This window comes from Podarcis tiliguerta (assembly GCF_965153285.1).
Source record: "Podarcis tiliguerta genome assembly, chromosome: 10".
Lineage (NCBI taxonomy): Eukaryota > Metazoa > Chordata > Lepidosauria > Squamata > Lacertidae > Podarcis > Podarcis tiliguerta.
In genome coordinates, this window is record NC_139543.1 from 5505279 (window position 1) to 5519406 (window position 14128).

The window sequence follows — 14128 nt, forward strand, 5'->3', positions numbered from 1 at the left end:
GAAGTGCACAGAAGCACACAGGCAATTGAAAATTCTCAGCTGACAATATTTGACACGGTTTCTTGTGCAGTTCTCTGTGCAGTTTTGTGCAAATATAAAGGAAATATATGCTATAGTCCTCTGTTCAGGAGGAGCACTGAAATGAGGAGCACAGCTAGAAAATAAATGAAACCAACTTTAAATTATCAGTGTACACTTCCAAATCAACACTGTTATGTAGTGTCTGATGTAAAAATAAATAAATAGAAGTGGTTTGCTTGTGCATTTTTCAGATTTTGAGAAAATATGAGAGATGAAAAACAAATATATAAGGCTATATTCCATTCAGTAAAAGTAAAGGTAAAGGACCCCTGACAGTTAAGTCCAGTTGCGAACGACTGTGGGGTTGCGGTGCTCATCTTGCTTTACTGACCGAGGGAGCCGTTTGTCCGCAGACAGTTTTTCCGGGTCATGTGGCTAGCAGACTTAAGCTGCTTCTGGCGAACCAGAGCAGCGCATGGAAACACCATTTACCTTCCCACCAGAGCGGTACCTATTTATCTATTTGCACTTTGGCGTGCTTTCAAACTGCTAGGTTGTCTGGAGTTGGGACCGAACAACGGGAGCTCACAAACCGCTAGCCTTCCGATCAGCAAGCCCTAGGCTCAGTGGTTTAGACCACAGCGCCACCCGCGTCCCTGCTCCATTCAGTAACATGCTGCAAATAGTTGCAAGCACAGCTAGAAATGAAAATAAAGCACTGAGTGTGGAGTGGGCATGGAAAGGGTTGTCACAGAAAGTGGCAATGGATCTACCTACCCTAAAATACTAAACTCAGTTGAGTGGTTTGGAGCCCAATTTTCCCCAATTTATCAGATTATACCCAAATTTACAGGGAGGGAGTCTCAAGATTTGTGTTGCTTGAGGATTCAGCTAGATTGGTAAAGAAAAGGCCTTTTATATGCATTGTATATGCGATATAACACTTTGACACTAGATGGCGCTGTGGAGTCCTATCTTTCCCTATCGGATTTCCCTGTGTGAGTTTACAATGCATTTAACTGAATTGCTTCTTTGACGTGGTCTAAATCCAGCCTGGGAGTAACATCACGTGGACTAGTCAAATAAAATAGGAATGCAAACAGCTACAAACACACAGTAAACTCTGGTGTGGACAAGCTGATTATTTTACTGGTTATTGATTATGTTGTTGGTTGTGGTTCATTTCACCTCTGTTTTATTTCAAAGTGTGTGATGGAGTTCTTTTTAAAAGTTATTTCATTGGTTTTTATTTCTTCACCTATTGTTAGCTGTCTTGTGCACTTTTACTGTATAAGACGAAAGCCAGGACTGCATCAGTCTCAGTGGAATGTACATTTTGATACACATTTGAATACAGTGGTACCTCGGGTTACATGTGCTTCAGGTTACATACGCTTCAGAAACAGTGCCTCGGCTTAAGAACTTTGCTTCAGGATGAGAACAGAAATCGTGCTCTGGCAGCGCAGTGGCAGCAGGAGGCCCCATTAGCTAAAGTGGTGCTTCATGTTAAGTACAGTTTCAGGTTAAGAATGGACCTCCAGAACGAATTAAGTACTTAACCTGAGGTAAAAGGTAAAGGGACCCCTGAGCATTAGGTCCAGTCATGACCGACTCTGGGGTTGCGGCGCTCATCTCACTTTATTGGCAGAGGGAGCCGGCGTACAGCCTCTGGGTCATGTGGCCAGCAGGACTAAGCCGCTTCTAGCTAACCAGAGCAGTGCACGGAAACGCCGCTTACCTTCCCGACGGAGCGGTACCTATTTATCTACTTGCACTTTGACGTGCTTTCGAACTGCTAGGTTGGCAGGAGGAGGGACCGAGCAACGGGAGCTCACCCCATCGCGGGGATTCAAACCACTGACCTTCTGATCAGCAAGTCCTAGGCTCTGTGGTTTAACCCATAGCGCCACCCACGTCCCTTTAACCTGAGGTACCACTGTACTTATTCCTCTTTATAACTAGAGGATAGGAACTAGTTGGCATGCATGCGCCAGACCTTGGTTATCACGCACGACAGCTTGCGCAGCTGCTTTTTCGGTTCAGATATCCAAAACACTCTACAGACGTTTCATGGAAACCTAAGTCTGAAAGGAGACAAAGCTGAAAACTATGCTGAAATAAATGGGTAGTTTTCACACAGCTCCATTTGTGGCCTCTTTTCTTTTCTTTTTTTGTCCTAGACAACTACTACGGTACTCCAAAGCCTCCAGCAGAGCCAACCCCATTATTGTTAAATGTAACAGACCAGTTACTCCCCGGTGCAACACCCAGTGCTGAAGGCAAACGCAAAAGAAATAAGTCGGTGAGCAATATGGAGAAGACTGGAATAGAGCCCCCAGAGGAAGAGGAGGAAGAAAGAGCTGTCGTCAACGGAAACGGCATGGCAATAACACCCGGTCAGTGCTTTTCCTCTTGTTTTGTCTCACGTGGATTTCAGCTCCTTGCCATTATAGCTAAAGGCAAAAGAGCAGCATGGTGTGAAATTTATGACAGCTAAACTGAGCCACCCAGTGCTGCTCAGAGGACCAGGCCAGGCATTTTTTTTAAAAAAAATGGGAGATTTAGAACAGGCAACAACAGTGGGGCCCACTGGCAATGCTGGATTTAGGGTGCTGTGGGTGGTTCCCCACCCCACAGGGCACCGAGTTGAGGGGACACATGATGATGATGATGATGATGATGATACAACCTAAATTTATACAAGAACCTACCTACTCAAATTTAGGGGGCGCCAAATTTTGTCCTCGCTTAAGGTGCCATATTATCAAAGTCTGCCCTTGGCGGATGCCAGGTGCGGAAACTTGGATATGACCCCAGAATCCATTATTTCATTGACTCAAAGTCAGGGCTTGCAATTACAGACACTGCTGCTTTGCCCTGCTTCTGTAGCTATGTCTTGAACTGTGACCGGAGAGCATGTTGTTAAAAGTGCATGGTATGGTCTCTCCCAGCTGCTTACTTCTCTGATAGTTTCTAGCCATCAAGAATCTTTTCTGGTCCATACTTGCATTGCTCTCAGAAGAATTCAAGTCATTTCTGTATTGGTTTACCTCATATTTGAGGGAGGTCAAGAAGGTTATCAAATTGGGTCTCTCAATCTGCCTTTTAATCACAAAATTGTTTTTAATGTAAGAAATTAATTGAACAGTTCAGAAGTGTGCATCACATAAAAGATTCTGAAAACTCTTAAGTTTTCATGTGTCGGAAATAGGTGTTTCATTTGTCTTACGTAGAAACAGAATATATGTGATTTAGAACCTAATAATCCTATTGAAAAAAGAAGTTTCAATAAAAAGAGTGAAATATTATTTCCCGAAGCATAGATTGAAGGATAAATCATTGCATTAAAAGCTTCTGAATATACAGCACATAAAAAACAATAAATCCAGCACCTAATCTTTAAGAACTGTAAAAATTATATATACATGGCTTCTAATACAGGACTTCCTTTTTTCCATTTGACGAAAATAGCACATTCAATTTGAATGATTCCCCCCACCTCCATAAAGTATCATTTGTTTATTTATTTCCATCTATAAATGGCTTGCTGTAAAATATCATGAAGTGATTTAACAATAAAGACATCAACAATAAAACAATTTCATAGATTAAAACAATTTGATATATAAAAATGATTTCCAATCTCATACAGAGATGCATACAAAACGTGACCGATACAAGTATACAGTGGTGTATATACAAGCCATTGCCATGCATTAGGGGGAAGCCACGAGACACACTGCTCCTTTCTTGGCCACCAAATTTCCACTAAAGAAGGCAAAAGTGAAGAATTCTGCAGGAAGCACAAAAAGATAAGGGTACCAGAACTGAAATTCATTTAAGTTGTTTTTTTGTGTACACCTCCTACCAGGAATCAATAGAAAACATTAATTCAGTTTGTTAGTTGAGCTGTGCTGCTCTTTATTATGCAGTGGATAAAGCTGACTAAAACCAAGGTGTAAAGTTGCTACTGGATTTCACCTGAAACAAGTTTTCTTTTTTTAAGCACACGCTGGAGGTTTCTGCTTAGATGTTCCCAAGCGGTTTTGTGGGGAGGAAAGGGAATTCTGATAAGGCCATAGAGATTTGGGGAAGAGGGATCACAAATCATGAAGGCGCCAGGCACTTGCATGGGGCTATGCCTTGTTGGATAGTGTGGGGACTGTTTCTCAGTGAGCCTCTTTAGGTTTGTGGCGCACGGCAATTTGTCAGCCAGGGGACTGCCTTCATTTATGTTGTGCGCTTTGACTTGCTTGTTGAGTCATTGGAAGCCATTACGGTGGTATCTCGGTTTAAGAACAGCCCTGTTTACGAACTATTTGGTTTACGAACTCCGCAAAACCGGAGGTAGTGTCCCGGTTTGCGAACTTTACCTCAGTCTAAGGACAGAATCCGAACGGTGGAAGGGCACCGGCGGTGGGAGGCCTCATTAGGGAAAGCGCGCCTTGGTTTAAGAACAGTTTCAGTTTAAGAACGGACTTCCAGAACGGATTAAGTTCGTAAACCAAGGTACCACTGTATTTGCTTTATTCTTAACTATGGTGTTTTTCACATCCAAGCATTTTTTTTTCTTTTAATTTTATATTGTTATGCAATAACTATTACATTGCTTACCCTAAGTTATGACATTTACTTTGATGGCATTCACTCTTTGATAGTGTGCGTTGTTCTCTTAGGTGGTCGTCCCTTAAGGGAGACAAGAGAGGCCAGATGGTTGTAATTCCAATGTCATGCCATTGTTTAAAATGCTTTAAATGCTCAAATGGATCTTCAAGAGGAATGCAAAGTGGGAGCAGAGAGACAATTTTCATACCTTTTTTTTACACAACTAGAAAGATCTCTCTCCTAATTGCGAGACCTATTTCCAAGGAATTCAACTTGCTTTCTTTTGCCCTTCTGTGCAATATTTTGCATGCCAGCTGAGCCTCCGCTGTTCCCTGCAGTTCTTAGCTGCAGTCATGCTTTCTGTTGCCTACTGCGGGAAAAATGTCAGGTTCGTGGGGTTGCTGTCAGCTTTTAGCTAGCAATTTGACTGATGAGATGAGAAACAAAATGGAAGTCACTTCCCCATCTCCCAACTCAAAAGTAAGCAAGGAGGAGAAAGCAGCAAGTATGTTACTCACTGTAGGGAGGATTTTCTGGAAGACTTGCAAAAGCACATTTATGTAATTTTATCTACACATACAACCCTTATTTCTGTAGCAATGAAGAGGAAGATGGTTTTCCTAAACAGCTAATATTTGCATTAACATGTACAGAGTAATTCTGATGCATTTTCTCCTCCTTTTAAGCTTGTGCCTCCGTCCCCTGCGATGTCCAAGTGACTAAGCCTGCAGTGATTAGGCACACTTATATGGAAGCCAGAGCAAAACTCAAACATTACAAATAAAAGGAGGCTGCTTCAGAAAATGGTATCTCTCTACCAAGTCTCCTCCCACTACTCTGTAACATGTATAGGCACACTTCGTTTTATTCCGCTTTGCTCCATTGCGCTTCACAGATATTGCTCCTTTCGAGGTTGTGGGTGCTGCAGAGGAGTTTGGATTTGATATCCCGCTTTATCACTACCCGAAGGAGTCTCAAAGCGGCTAACATTCTCCTTTCCCTTCCTCCCTCACAACAAACACTCTGTGAGGTGAGTGAGGCTGAGAGACTTCAGAGAAGTGTGGCTGGCCCAAGGTCACCCAGCAGCTGCATGTGGAGGAGCGGAGACGCGAACCCGGTTCCCCAGATTACGAGTCCACTGTTCTTAACCACTACACCACACTGGCTCTCAGCAGCAGCCAGCCTGGCTGCGTCCAGGAAAAAGAAGCTCCTGTTGCCACCACCCCTCTTCTGGCCACCACAGTGGAGTTGGCTAAGGCTGGAGTCGGGTTTTCCCCCTCCCGTTCCTGCAGCCAGGATGTATAAGAAGTGCTTTGATAATTTATATGAAGCGCTATATTAATGCATAGGTGTTGTTCTTGTTCTTGTTCTTGTTGTTATAGATGATAGACAATTCAAAGGATGGATAATTTTATAAAACATTGGACAACTAAATTGTGAACCAGCAGTGTGAAAAGCATGAGGACTAGCATCTTGTTGGGGTGTTGTTATATCTTGTTGGGGTGGATGTTAGTCTAGGAAGTCATCAGCTACTGACTTTCTCTCATGGGAAAAAAAACTATCATGGGAAGACCAGATTTGCACTATTTTTATACTCCAGGCTTGAAGTATTTTAATTTTTGAAAGTAGGTCACCTAAAGATGTAAGAACGTTGCCTCTGGTTACAGGAAGGAAGTTGGATTAATTTAGAATCTCATTTTATATCATGGGAAACTTGACCTATGTTTAATATATTGACTTAAGTTATCCAGTTGTTGGATTTTAGATAGATAGATGATGATAGATAGATAGATAGATAGATAGATAGATAGATAGATAGATATAGATAGATAGAGATAGATGATAGATAGATAGATAGATAGATAGATGATAGATAGATAGATAGATAGATAGATAGATAGATAGATAGATGATAGATAGATAGATGATAGATGATAGATAGATAGATGATGATAGATAGATAGATAGATAGATAGATAGATAGATAGATATAGATCTAGATTAAAGATATAGATTATAGATCTAGGTCTAGATATATATGTGCATACTTAAAAGTTTTGATTAAATGAACCCAGGCAATAGAATGAAGTTTTTGTGAAACCAAAAAATATCAACTGCTCCCCTGTTTCCGTTAGTTAAACTATGGATTGTCTCCATCAGATCACATAGCTTTAGGGAGGTAGGGAGTTGGAGGAAAAGCTACCTTCACTTCATAATTGCTGCTGACCAGGCAAATATCCAAAGGAAATCCCTCAGGACTTCAGGAGAATTATCATGTGCAGCAGTAAACATTTAGCACCACCCCAAAGTGGATTTTAATCAGATAAAAAAGCTTGTGAACTCATATTCCTCTCCTGGGGATTCTCTTCCTTTGGAACCAGAAGAAAATGGAGGAGTACCATCTTTTTCTAAATCCTGTGCAATTTAATTAGTCGTTGGAAATGACTTGTCCTTCATAAATATGCAGCAGTGGAGCTGATTGATGCATGAGAATTTGATGCTGGTGTTTAATTCTAGTGACTGTTTCGTAATTGTTTTGTAATCGTTACTGTGATCCTGGTTTTTATACTGTTGTTTTGATTTATGAATTGGTTGAACTGTAGATTCAGTTGTGGATTTTTGAGTGTTTGCCACCTTGAAATAAAATAAATATGCACCTAGGCATTTTTTGTCTTTAGACTTTAAGTTCCATATTCCATATGTGAATTCTACCCTTACCATGGATAGCTGACAGGATCCTTCCCACAATGAAGTGGCTCAGCAGAATCAGAACTTCCAATTCACTGTGTTCTTAATCCTCATGCACCAAAATTTGGTGGGACTTAACTAGGGTTGGTCCACAACCTATGAGGCAGCTGTCTAATCGTATCTCACACATGTTCCATTGCACAGACCCGGGCCATGGTTATTTTCTTGAGGTTTGGACAAGTGATACTCCAACCTAGAGGGACCGTGGCCCACAGAGAGCTCTCATGAAATTAAAATGTACAGCCCACTGCCCCTGTTTTATATTTCTTCTTGCTTCAGCCTAGTTTTAATATTTTCACAGGGAAAACTTCAGGTGGTTTTTTTTGTTTGTTGGTTTTTTTTACTGTATTACTACAATTGATACTTCAATAGCACAGGAATCTTGACACGCATGTCTTCTTCTCTTGTGCAGAATCAAGTGAGCATGAAGAGAAGAGTACAGGTGCCTCAGGTGAAACTTCCTCACAGCCTTATCCTGCACCAGTATATAGCCAACCTGAAGAGGTAAAAGAGGATATGGATGTAACAAAGCAACCCAAACCAGAAGAAAATGATGAATTGGGCCCATTGCCTGACAATTGGGAGATGGCTTACACAGAGAAGGGAGAAGTCTACTTCATTGAGTAAGTACTTCACATTTGAAAAAAGACATGTGCCATACTTAATGCAAGCTACAGAGTTAGTAGCAAAGTTCTATACATGGCAACTTGGATGTAAGGTCCATTGAATTCAGTGGGTCTTACTCCTAGGTAAGATTGCAGCCAACAGATTCTGAACCAACATGATAGGAACATATATGAAATTAAAATATTTCCTGTGACCAACCAGCTAATATATTGCTAGTTCTTGGAACAAAACCATATTGAGATGAAATGTGTGGCTTATAGATTTCAATGTTTACCAGATCTCATATTTATTGGTGTAGGGTTGCCATATGTCTGGAATTTGCTGGACACAGCGGGTATTCGTCCCTCTTCAACAGTGTCTGGGTGAAAATTGCTACCATGTCCGGGAAAATCCAAACATATGGCAGCCCATGTCGGAAGTGTAGATTTTGGTGAATTTCATTAACAATAGCGCAAAACCTCATTTTTTATTTTAGTTTTTGCAAACAACTTTGGCCAAAAAAACCACAACTTTTGTGCCCAGATTTTTACTCTTTGAAATATGACAACTCTATATTGGTGTAAGTACCAACTGTAAAGTAAGCATGCCCGGTCACTCCCAATATATATCTATTTTAAATATATGGTATATTTTTGATTGCCATGAAGTTATGGAATGTGGACCCAGCAGCGGAGCAAGCCGATCGGGCCCCTGGGGCGGCGCGTGTGCCCTGCACCCAGGGGTAGGGCCAGCCGCCCACAGGGGTACCATGGCATCTCTGAGGAGTCTGCCTGCCTCCTCCCACTCAGCCGCCCTGCAGCTGAGGGAGAGGCAACAGGTGGACCATTTGGGCAGTGTGGAGCCTGCAGGCACACAAGCCACCGCGTCACTCCCAGGAGAGATGCGTGGCTCGGGCGCGCTGCAGGCCCCACAGTGAGTGCCGCCCACCATTTTGTCACCCCCCTCAGTGTGGACACCCGGGGCAGAACGCACCTCCTGCACCCCCTTTCTACACCCCTGTGTGGACCTATACAATATTTGCTGCTTTCTTAATAGTTTGGAATTGTCCAGAGTTCACAGGGTTAAGAAGAATCTCATGCTGTTCAGGTCCTATTAGCTAGCCTCTTAGTTTATAAGTTAAGAAAAAGACTTAATCATAATAAGCCCACCAGACTGCTAAGTAACAAATATGATATCAGATATTATATCATAAATAAATAATATTTATTTATCTAAATAATAGTCGGTTGAAATGCCATGCTTGTGCTGCCACCAATACCAGCCTCTTTTAATGTTTACCTTTTTGAGTCAATTTGCTGCTATTCTCCCACCCACCGCCACAGTCTTTCCCCACCTGCTGTTCTCCCCATTGTCCCCTGCTGCACTTTGGGCCTAGCAGCTGGGCAGGGGCAAAGGGTTCTTGCCAGTACACAGCACCAGCAACTGAAGTTGCAGCTAATCTGCTGCTACTTTAATTTGCCTGGCATTCCCAAAATGACAACAGAGTAGCTGCAAGATGAGCCTGATATTTCCCCTCTTTACAAAACACCTTCAGCAGCTCCATGTTGTTATTGGCCTTCTTGCCATTCACGTTGGGATGGAGCTTCTATTTATGCACCTGGCCACAATCCAGTGCTCATCTGTGTGCATATTAGTCTCACTGAAATAAATGCATTATAGCTTCAATAATCCTCATGTGGTTGTCCCAAGAACACACAGGAAGTGTCTGTTCAAAACTGGGATTTGATCTCTTTAATACCAAACTAAATTATGGTTTCCTGTAACATGAACAAGCCTACAGTAGTGTGCATTCCCTTTCCCCCTCTCCTCCTCTTTATGCACCAGAGGAAGAGATCAGCTTTATCTTAACTACAGCTCCCTCAGCCTGTAATGTCTAAACTTGAAGAACAATAGTTAATGTAACACGTGGTTTGGCCCTAAATCACAAGGGGAGCTGTAGGGAAGAGATTGTGAATAATGATTGCTCAACATCTTAATTTTATCCAGTATCAATATTGGGTGAATAACAGAAACCCATGACAGCCACTGTCTCTGCTAGGTGTTCTATAGCCATACTGTCCACATAAAAAGCCTTAAAACATGCCCACAGTGGACACTAACTAAAGCTTGGATTCTTATGAGGTAGAGATTTTCTGTCATTCAGAAGAGTGATTATTTTTACCCTCTTTTGCCGAGAGTTCCAATCTCCTTTTTTTCTTTTATTCTCTCAACTCTGTTCTGTTTTTGCTATTGCTTGAAGTATCCATCACTTCTAAGTGATTTCTTCTCTAATGCATATTGAGTGTTTGTAATTGTTTACATTTGCAGACCCACTCATTAGCCATCTAAGCAAGCATTTGTTTTGAATTGGTTTTAGTAATTGTAATAGTCTAATCTCGTGGTGCATTGTAAATTACGTATGTAATAAAGCTTTTGCTTCCCTTTCCACCAAACTGAAGTCATTATTTGAACACAACATTTGGAAGAAATGTTTGTCATTATTAGCAGCTCACAATTTTCAACCCTCATTGGTAGTGAAGGCTGTACAGTAGAGGTCTTGAATGCTACCCATATTTCATAAGCAAAGTGAATTGCCCAGGGCTTTTCAGCCAGTACATTACCATTAGATTAGTGGGTTCATAATTAACTGGTCATTACCCTATTATAGCTGTATCACAGTGACAACTAACCCTGTTGGTCAAGAATCACTGTCCCTCAGGACTTCAGACGATTTCTTGTTGTGACACTTGGCGGCATCTTTTCAGCCTCAGTGGCTCCCTAAGTGTTCAAAAAGCTATGGCTATAAGGTAGTTATTTCTGACTAGAAGACGGTTCAGTGGTATCATGGTGAGCAGGCAAGGCGGTCTCTGAGCTGAGGTATGCCAGGCAGATTGTGTTAAGAAACTCCCTGACTTCCTGGTTGTAAGCATCCTACAGAATATTCAGAACCTAACGTAAAATGGTTTCTTTCATATATAGTCTCCTCACAATTAGAAAGCTGGATTGGGGTTTGTATTCAGCAGGAAAATTCTAACACTTCGAACAAGGGACGAGGAGCCTGTCTCTCTCCCCCCCTCCCCCATCGTGCCAGATGTTGTTCAACTCCCACCATCCTGGCATCTCTGCTTTAGACGTTCTAGCATGTCTGAGGCTTGGTTTTCTGTATCTTGAAAGCACTTGTTCCTGCTCCACCTGGTCAGGCACCTACTATCATTATTTTTAAAAGTTGTGAGCATCAAAGTTGGGTCATCTAACCAGTCTAAAACATAAATCGAGTCCCTGCCATAAACTTGTTTTATTAATTCAGTCCCTCCAAACAATGGGGCTGGGAAATGCTGCTTTATATATTTACAGCCTAAGCAGGGACTTCAGAGAGAATACTTTCCATTACTAGTGGGGTGCAAACTCCTCTGTGGCCCCTCCTACTCTTTTTTGTAGTCTTCTTATTTAACCAGGAGGCAGATTTCTCACCCATCTAACCTTTGGCATGGTATAATTCTCTGTGAAGCTTCTGTTCTTCCTTCCAGCCCTTGCACCCCTTTTCTCTTCGTGGGTAGTCCTCTACTTGCAATGGTTTGGTCTGTGAGACCCTCCGCAAACAGGCTCTGGCGCATTTATACCTTCCTGCTCCTGTCATCAGCCTTTCCACATATACAGCAATAATTAGTTGGAAAGCAAATTATGTCATCTTGCTACTAAGCAGCTGCTGTGGGAGAGTGAGTTTTCATTGCTTTTTGGAAAATCTGTCTAGCAAGGTTTGCAAATGCACGTTGTATATTAAAGAAAGGACTTAAGGAAGGAACTGCATTCTATAAAGGGTTGCTGACCCACAGTCCTTTAGAGCAAATAATAGATAAACCAGTGCTGACTGCTGGCTTTTCTCTCTTCCTGCCACACCATGTCTCTCACTCTTCCCTCCATCCTTCTGCCATCCCCTCTTAAAAAAAAAAAAAAAGAACCACACTTTCATTGTATGTGGTGGCAGATCCATGTGGCCCTTTCAGCTTTCTCTCCCTCTGATCTGGGCAAACCACCTCTACCCTAAAGCAGCTGAGACTGCATAAAAAGCGAGGCATGGCTCACAATTGGCTGGGAAGCCACAGTCAGAAATCCTTGCATTGTGGCCGTGCAAATGTGCTGGTGTGTGGCCATAGAGGTTCGCAGGGTGTGCAGTTTTTGAGTCCCAATGGATTCAAAATATTAAATTATATGCAATCGTTTTGTTAAATGCATCATTTATGATAGTTTTTAGTTGAAGACGTGAATTTTCTTTGAAAAAGGTGTTAATTTAATAATTTATGCGTTCTGAATTCATTTACTTCAAATGTAATTCAGTTTCCTCCTATCATAATAATGTTTCATCTCTGGTCAGAAAGTGTGTTATTGGATGCTGGTATATAATCAATCTGAATTGGAAGAGCCCCCTCATAAGAGGGGCCCCACATGAATCATGCTGGATGAGCTTTCACTGTGGCCCATAGGTTCCCTATTCCAGCTGTAGAGAGATTCCTTCCAAACTAATTAGTGAATTTAGTACACAAGCTATAGGAGATTATAAAGAGTTGGGTTTCACTGGAAGCTCTCCCCCCCCCCCCCAGTGATGAGGTCAGCTGGATTCTTGGCTGACCGAACAGTAGCCAGCTAGGAAATAAAAAGTTAATGGCACTGAAATAATCATCTCTTTCTGGGTACTCTTCTTGTATCCTTCCACTCCATCCTCTCTGCCAGTGATAATTTGCCTTCAATGAATGCCTTGAATGGATCGCCTTGAATGAGTGCATGAGTGGCACAAATGCCTTGAATGAGTGGGTGAGCAGAAGGTGACGTTTAGAAAATAATTCTTGGTTTCCTTATTTCAAAAGTTCGCTGTAATTGAAGTTTTGGGTTGGTGAAGGTTAAGCTTTAAAAGCACAGTCTGGGAAGTTGAATGCAAGGGGGTACTATGAGTTCAGAGGAGTGGAGGCTCCAGGGTTATAAATACTCATGCTCTTCGCAGCAGAGTGAATGGCTTGCTTTCTTCAGCCAAGGGGCAGAAGAAGAAAATCACACAGCACTGTGGGTTTTTTATAGGTACAACCACCCCGAGACCTCCAGGTATAGGGCGGTATATAAATTCAACAAATAAATAAAATACATACCCTCCAAGTGTCCCTATTTTCCAGGGACAGCCCCACAATTACAAAAGCCAACCCAGCTTCTGATTTGATCCCAGAATGTCCCTATTTCACACGCCAGTGACACCGTCACCAAGCTTGGGAGGAGGATGAGCCGGCTCTTGTTCTGAGTGGCGGCTGCGAGGGACCATCTTGTTGCCTCTCCATGGTCTCTTCAAGACCTGGTGACAACTGTTTTTAATTTCATCGGGCATTTTAAGTAAGTTTTATAATTCCAGGTTTAATTTGAACTATATAGGAACCTTACTGTACATTGCTTAAATGTTACGGTATTAAGCAGCATATACATTGCAGAATTAACTACTTATCTCCGAGTAAAGCAGCCAGACTTAAAACTCAGGGCACCACCATTTGCATCTAGGCTGTCCCACCAGTCGAGTCGTGAGTATAAATCAATAGGAGCAATGCATCTGGATTTTCACAGGGCATTGATATCTTTTCCCCATCAGCACTACCCTTTATAACAAAGGGCTTACATGCATTTCTAAATTAGTCGGTGAATGCTACATAAATAAAAACCTTAATAATTCAGCAATATGTAAACTAAACAGTACAAAGTGAACAGCCTCCCAGGATGTGTTTAATAAATAAAACATGCATTACAAAGGACTGACAGTGTGCAAGAAAGAGGAGGAGTAATGAGATGAGAGTATTTATAAGAAGAATTTAAATTCCTTTAAAATATGGAACTAATATTAATTTCTCCTTTCTGGTTTACGGTCCTTATATTGCTATCACACTACAAATTCACTTGGCTGTAAAAAAAAAAAGGATAAGCATTTTTCAAAAATCTTGTTATGTAGCTCCTTAGCTATTCTAAATATCCATTCATTTGGGAAACTGTTCTCTTTGTAAACAGTATTTTACCAGCTTAGTCAAATTCTTTCTTTTTAAAAGGCTATGCTGGGCTTTGTAGAATGAGCCACATTATTACTTCCAGTTCTGCAAAATGTACTTTTATCATGGGAGCGGAA

General features: G+C 41.7%; 1 protein-coding gene across 22 annotated transcripts in view; it reads left to right on the forward strand.

Annotated features, from left to right (window-relative positions):
- MAGI2 (membrane associated guanylate kinase, WW and PDZ domain containing 2) overlaps positions 1-14128 on the forward strand; it is a 598802-nt gene that overhangs the window by 370228 nt on the left and 214446 nt on the right. For all 22 annotated transcript variants that reach the window (XR_014502057.1, XR_014502058.1, XM_083399289.1 and 19 more), the window contains 2 exons: positions 2202-2417; positions 7787-7997. Coding sequence is in view for 20 of the 22 variants with exons in the window: in XM_083399289.1 (XP_083255415.1) it covers positions 2202-2417; positions 7787-7997 (427 nt within the window). In the remaining 2 variants the exon portion in view is untranslated. The remainder of the gene's footprint in view (positions 1-2201; positions 2418-7786; positions 7998-14128) is intronic.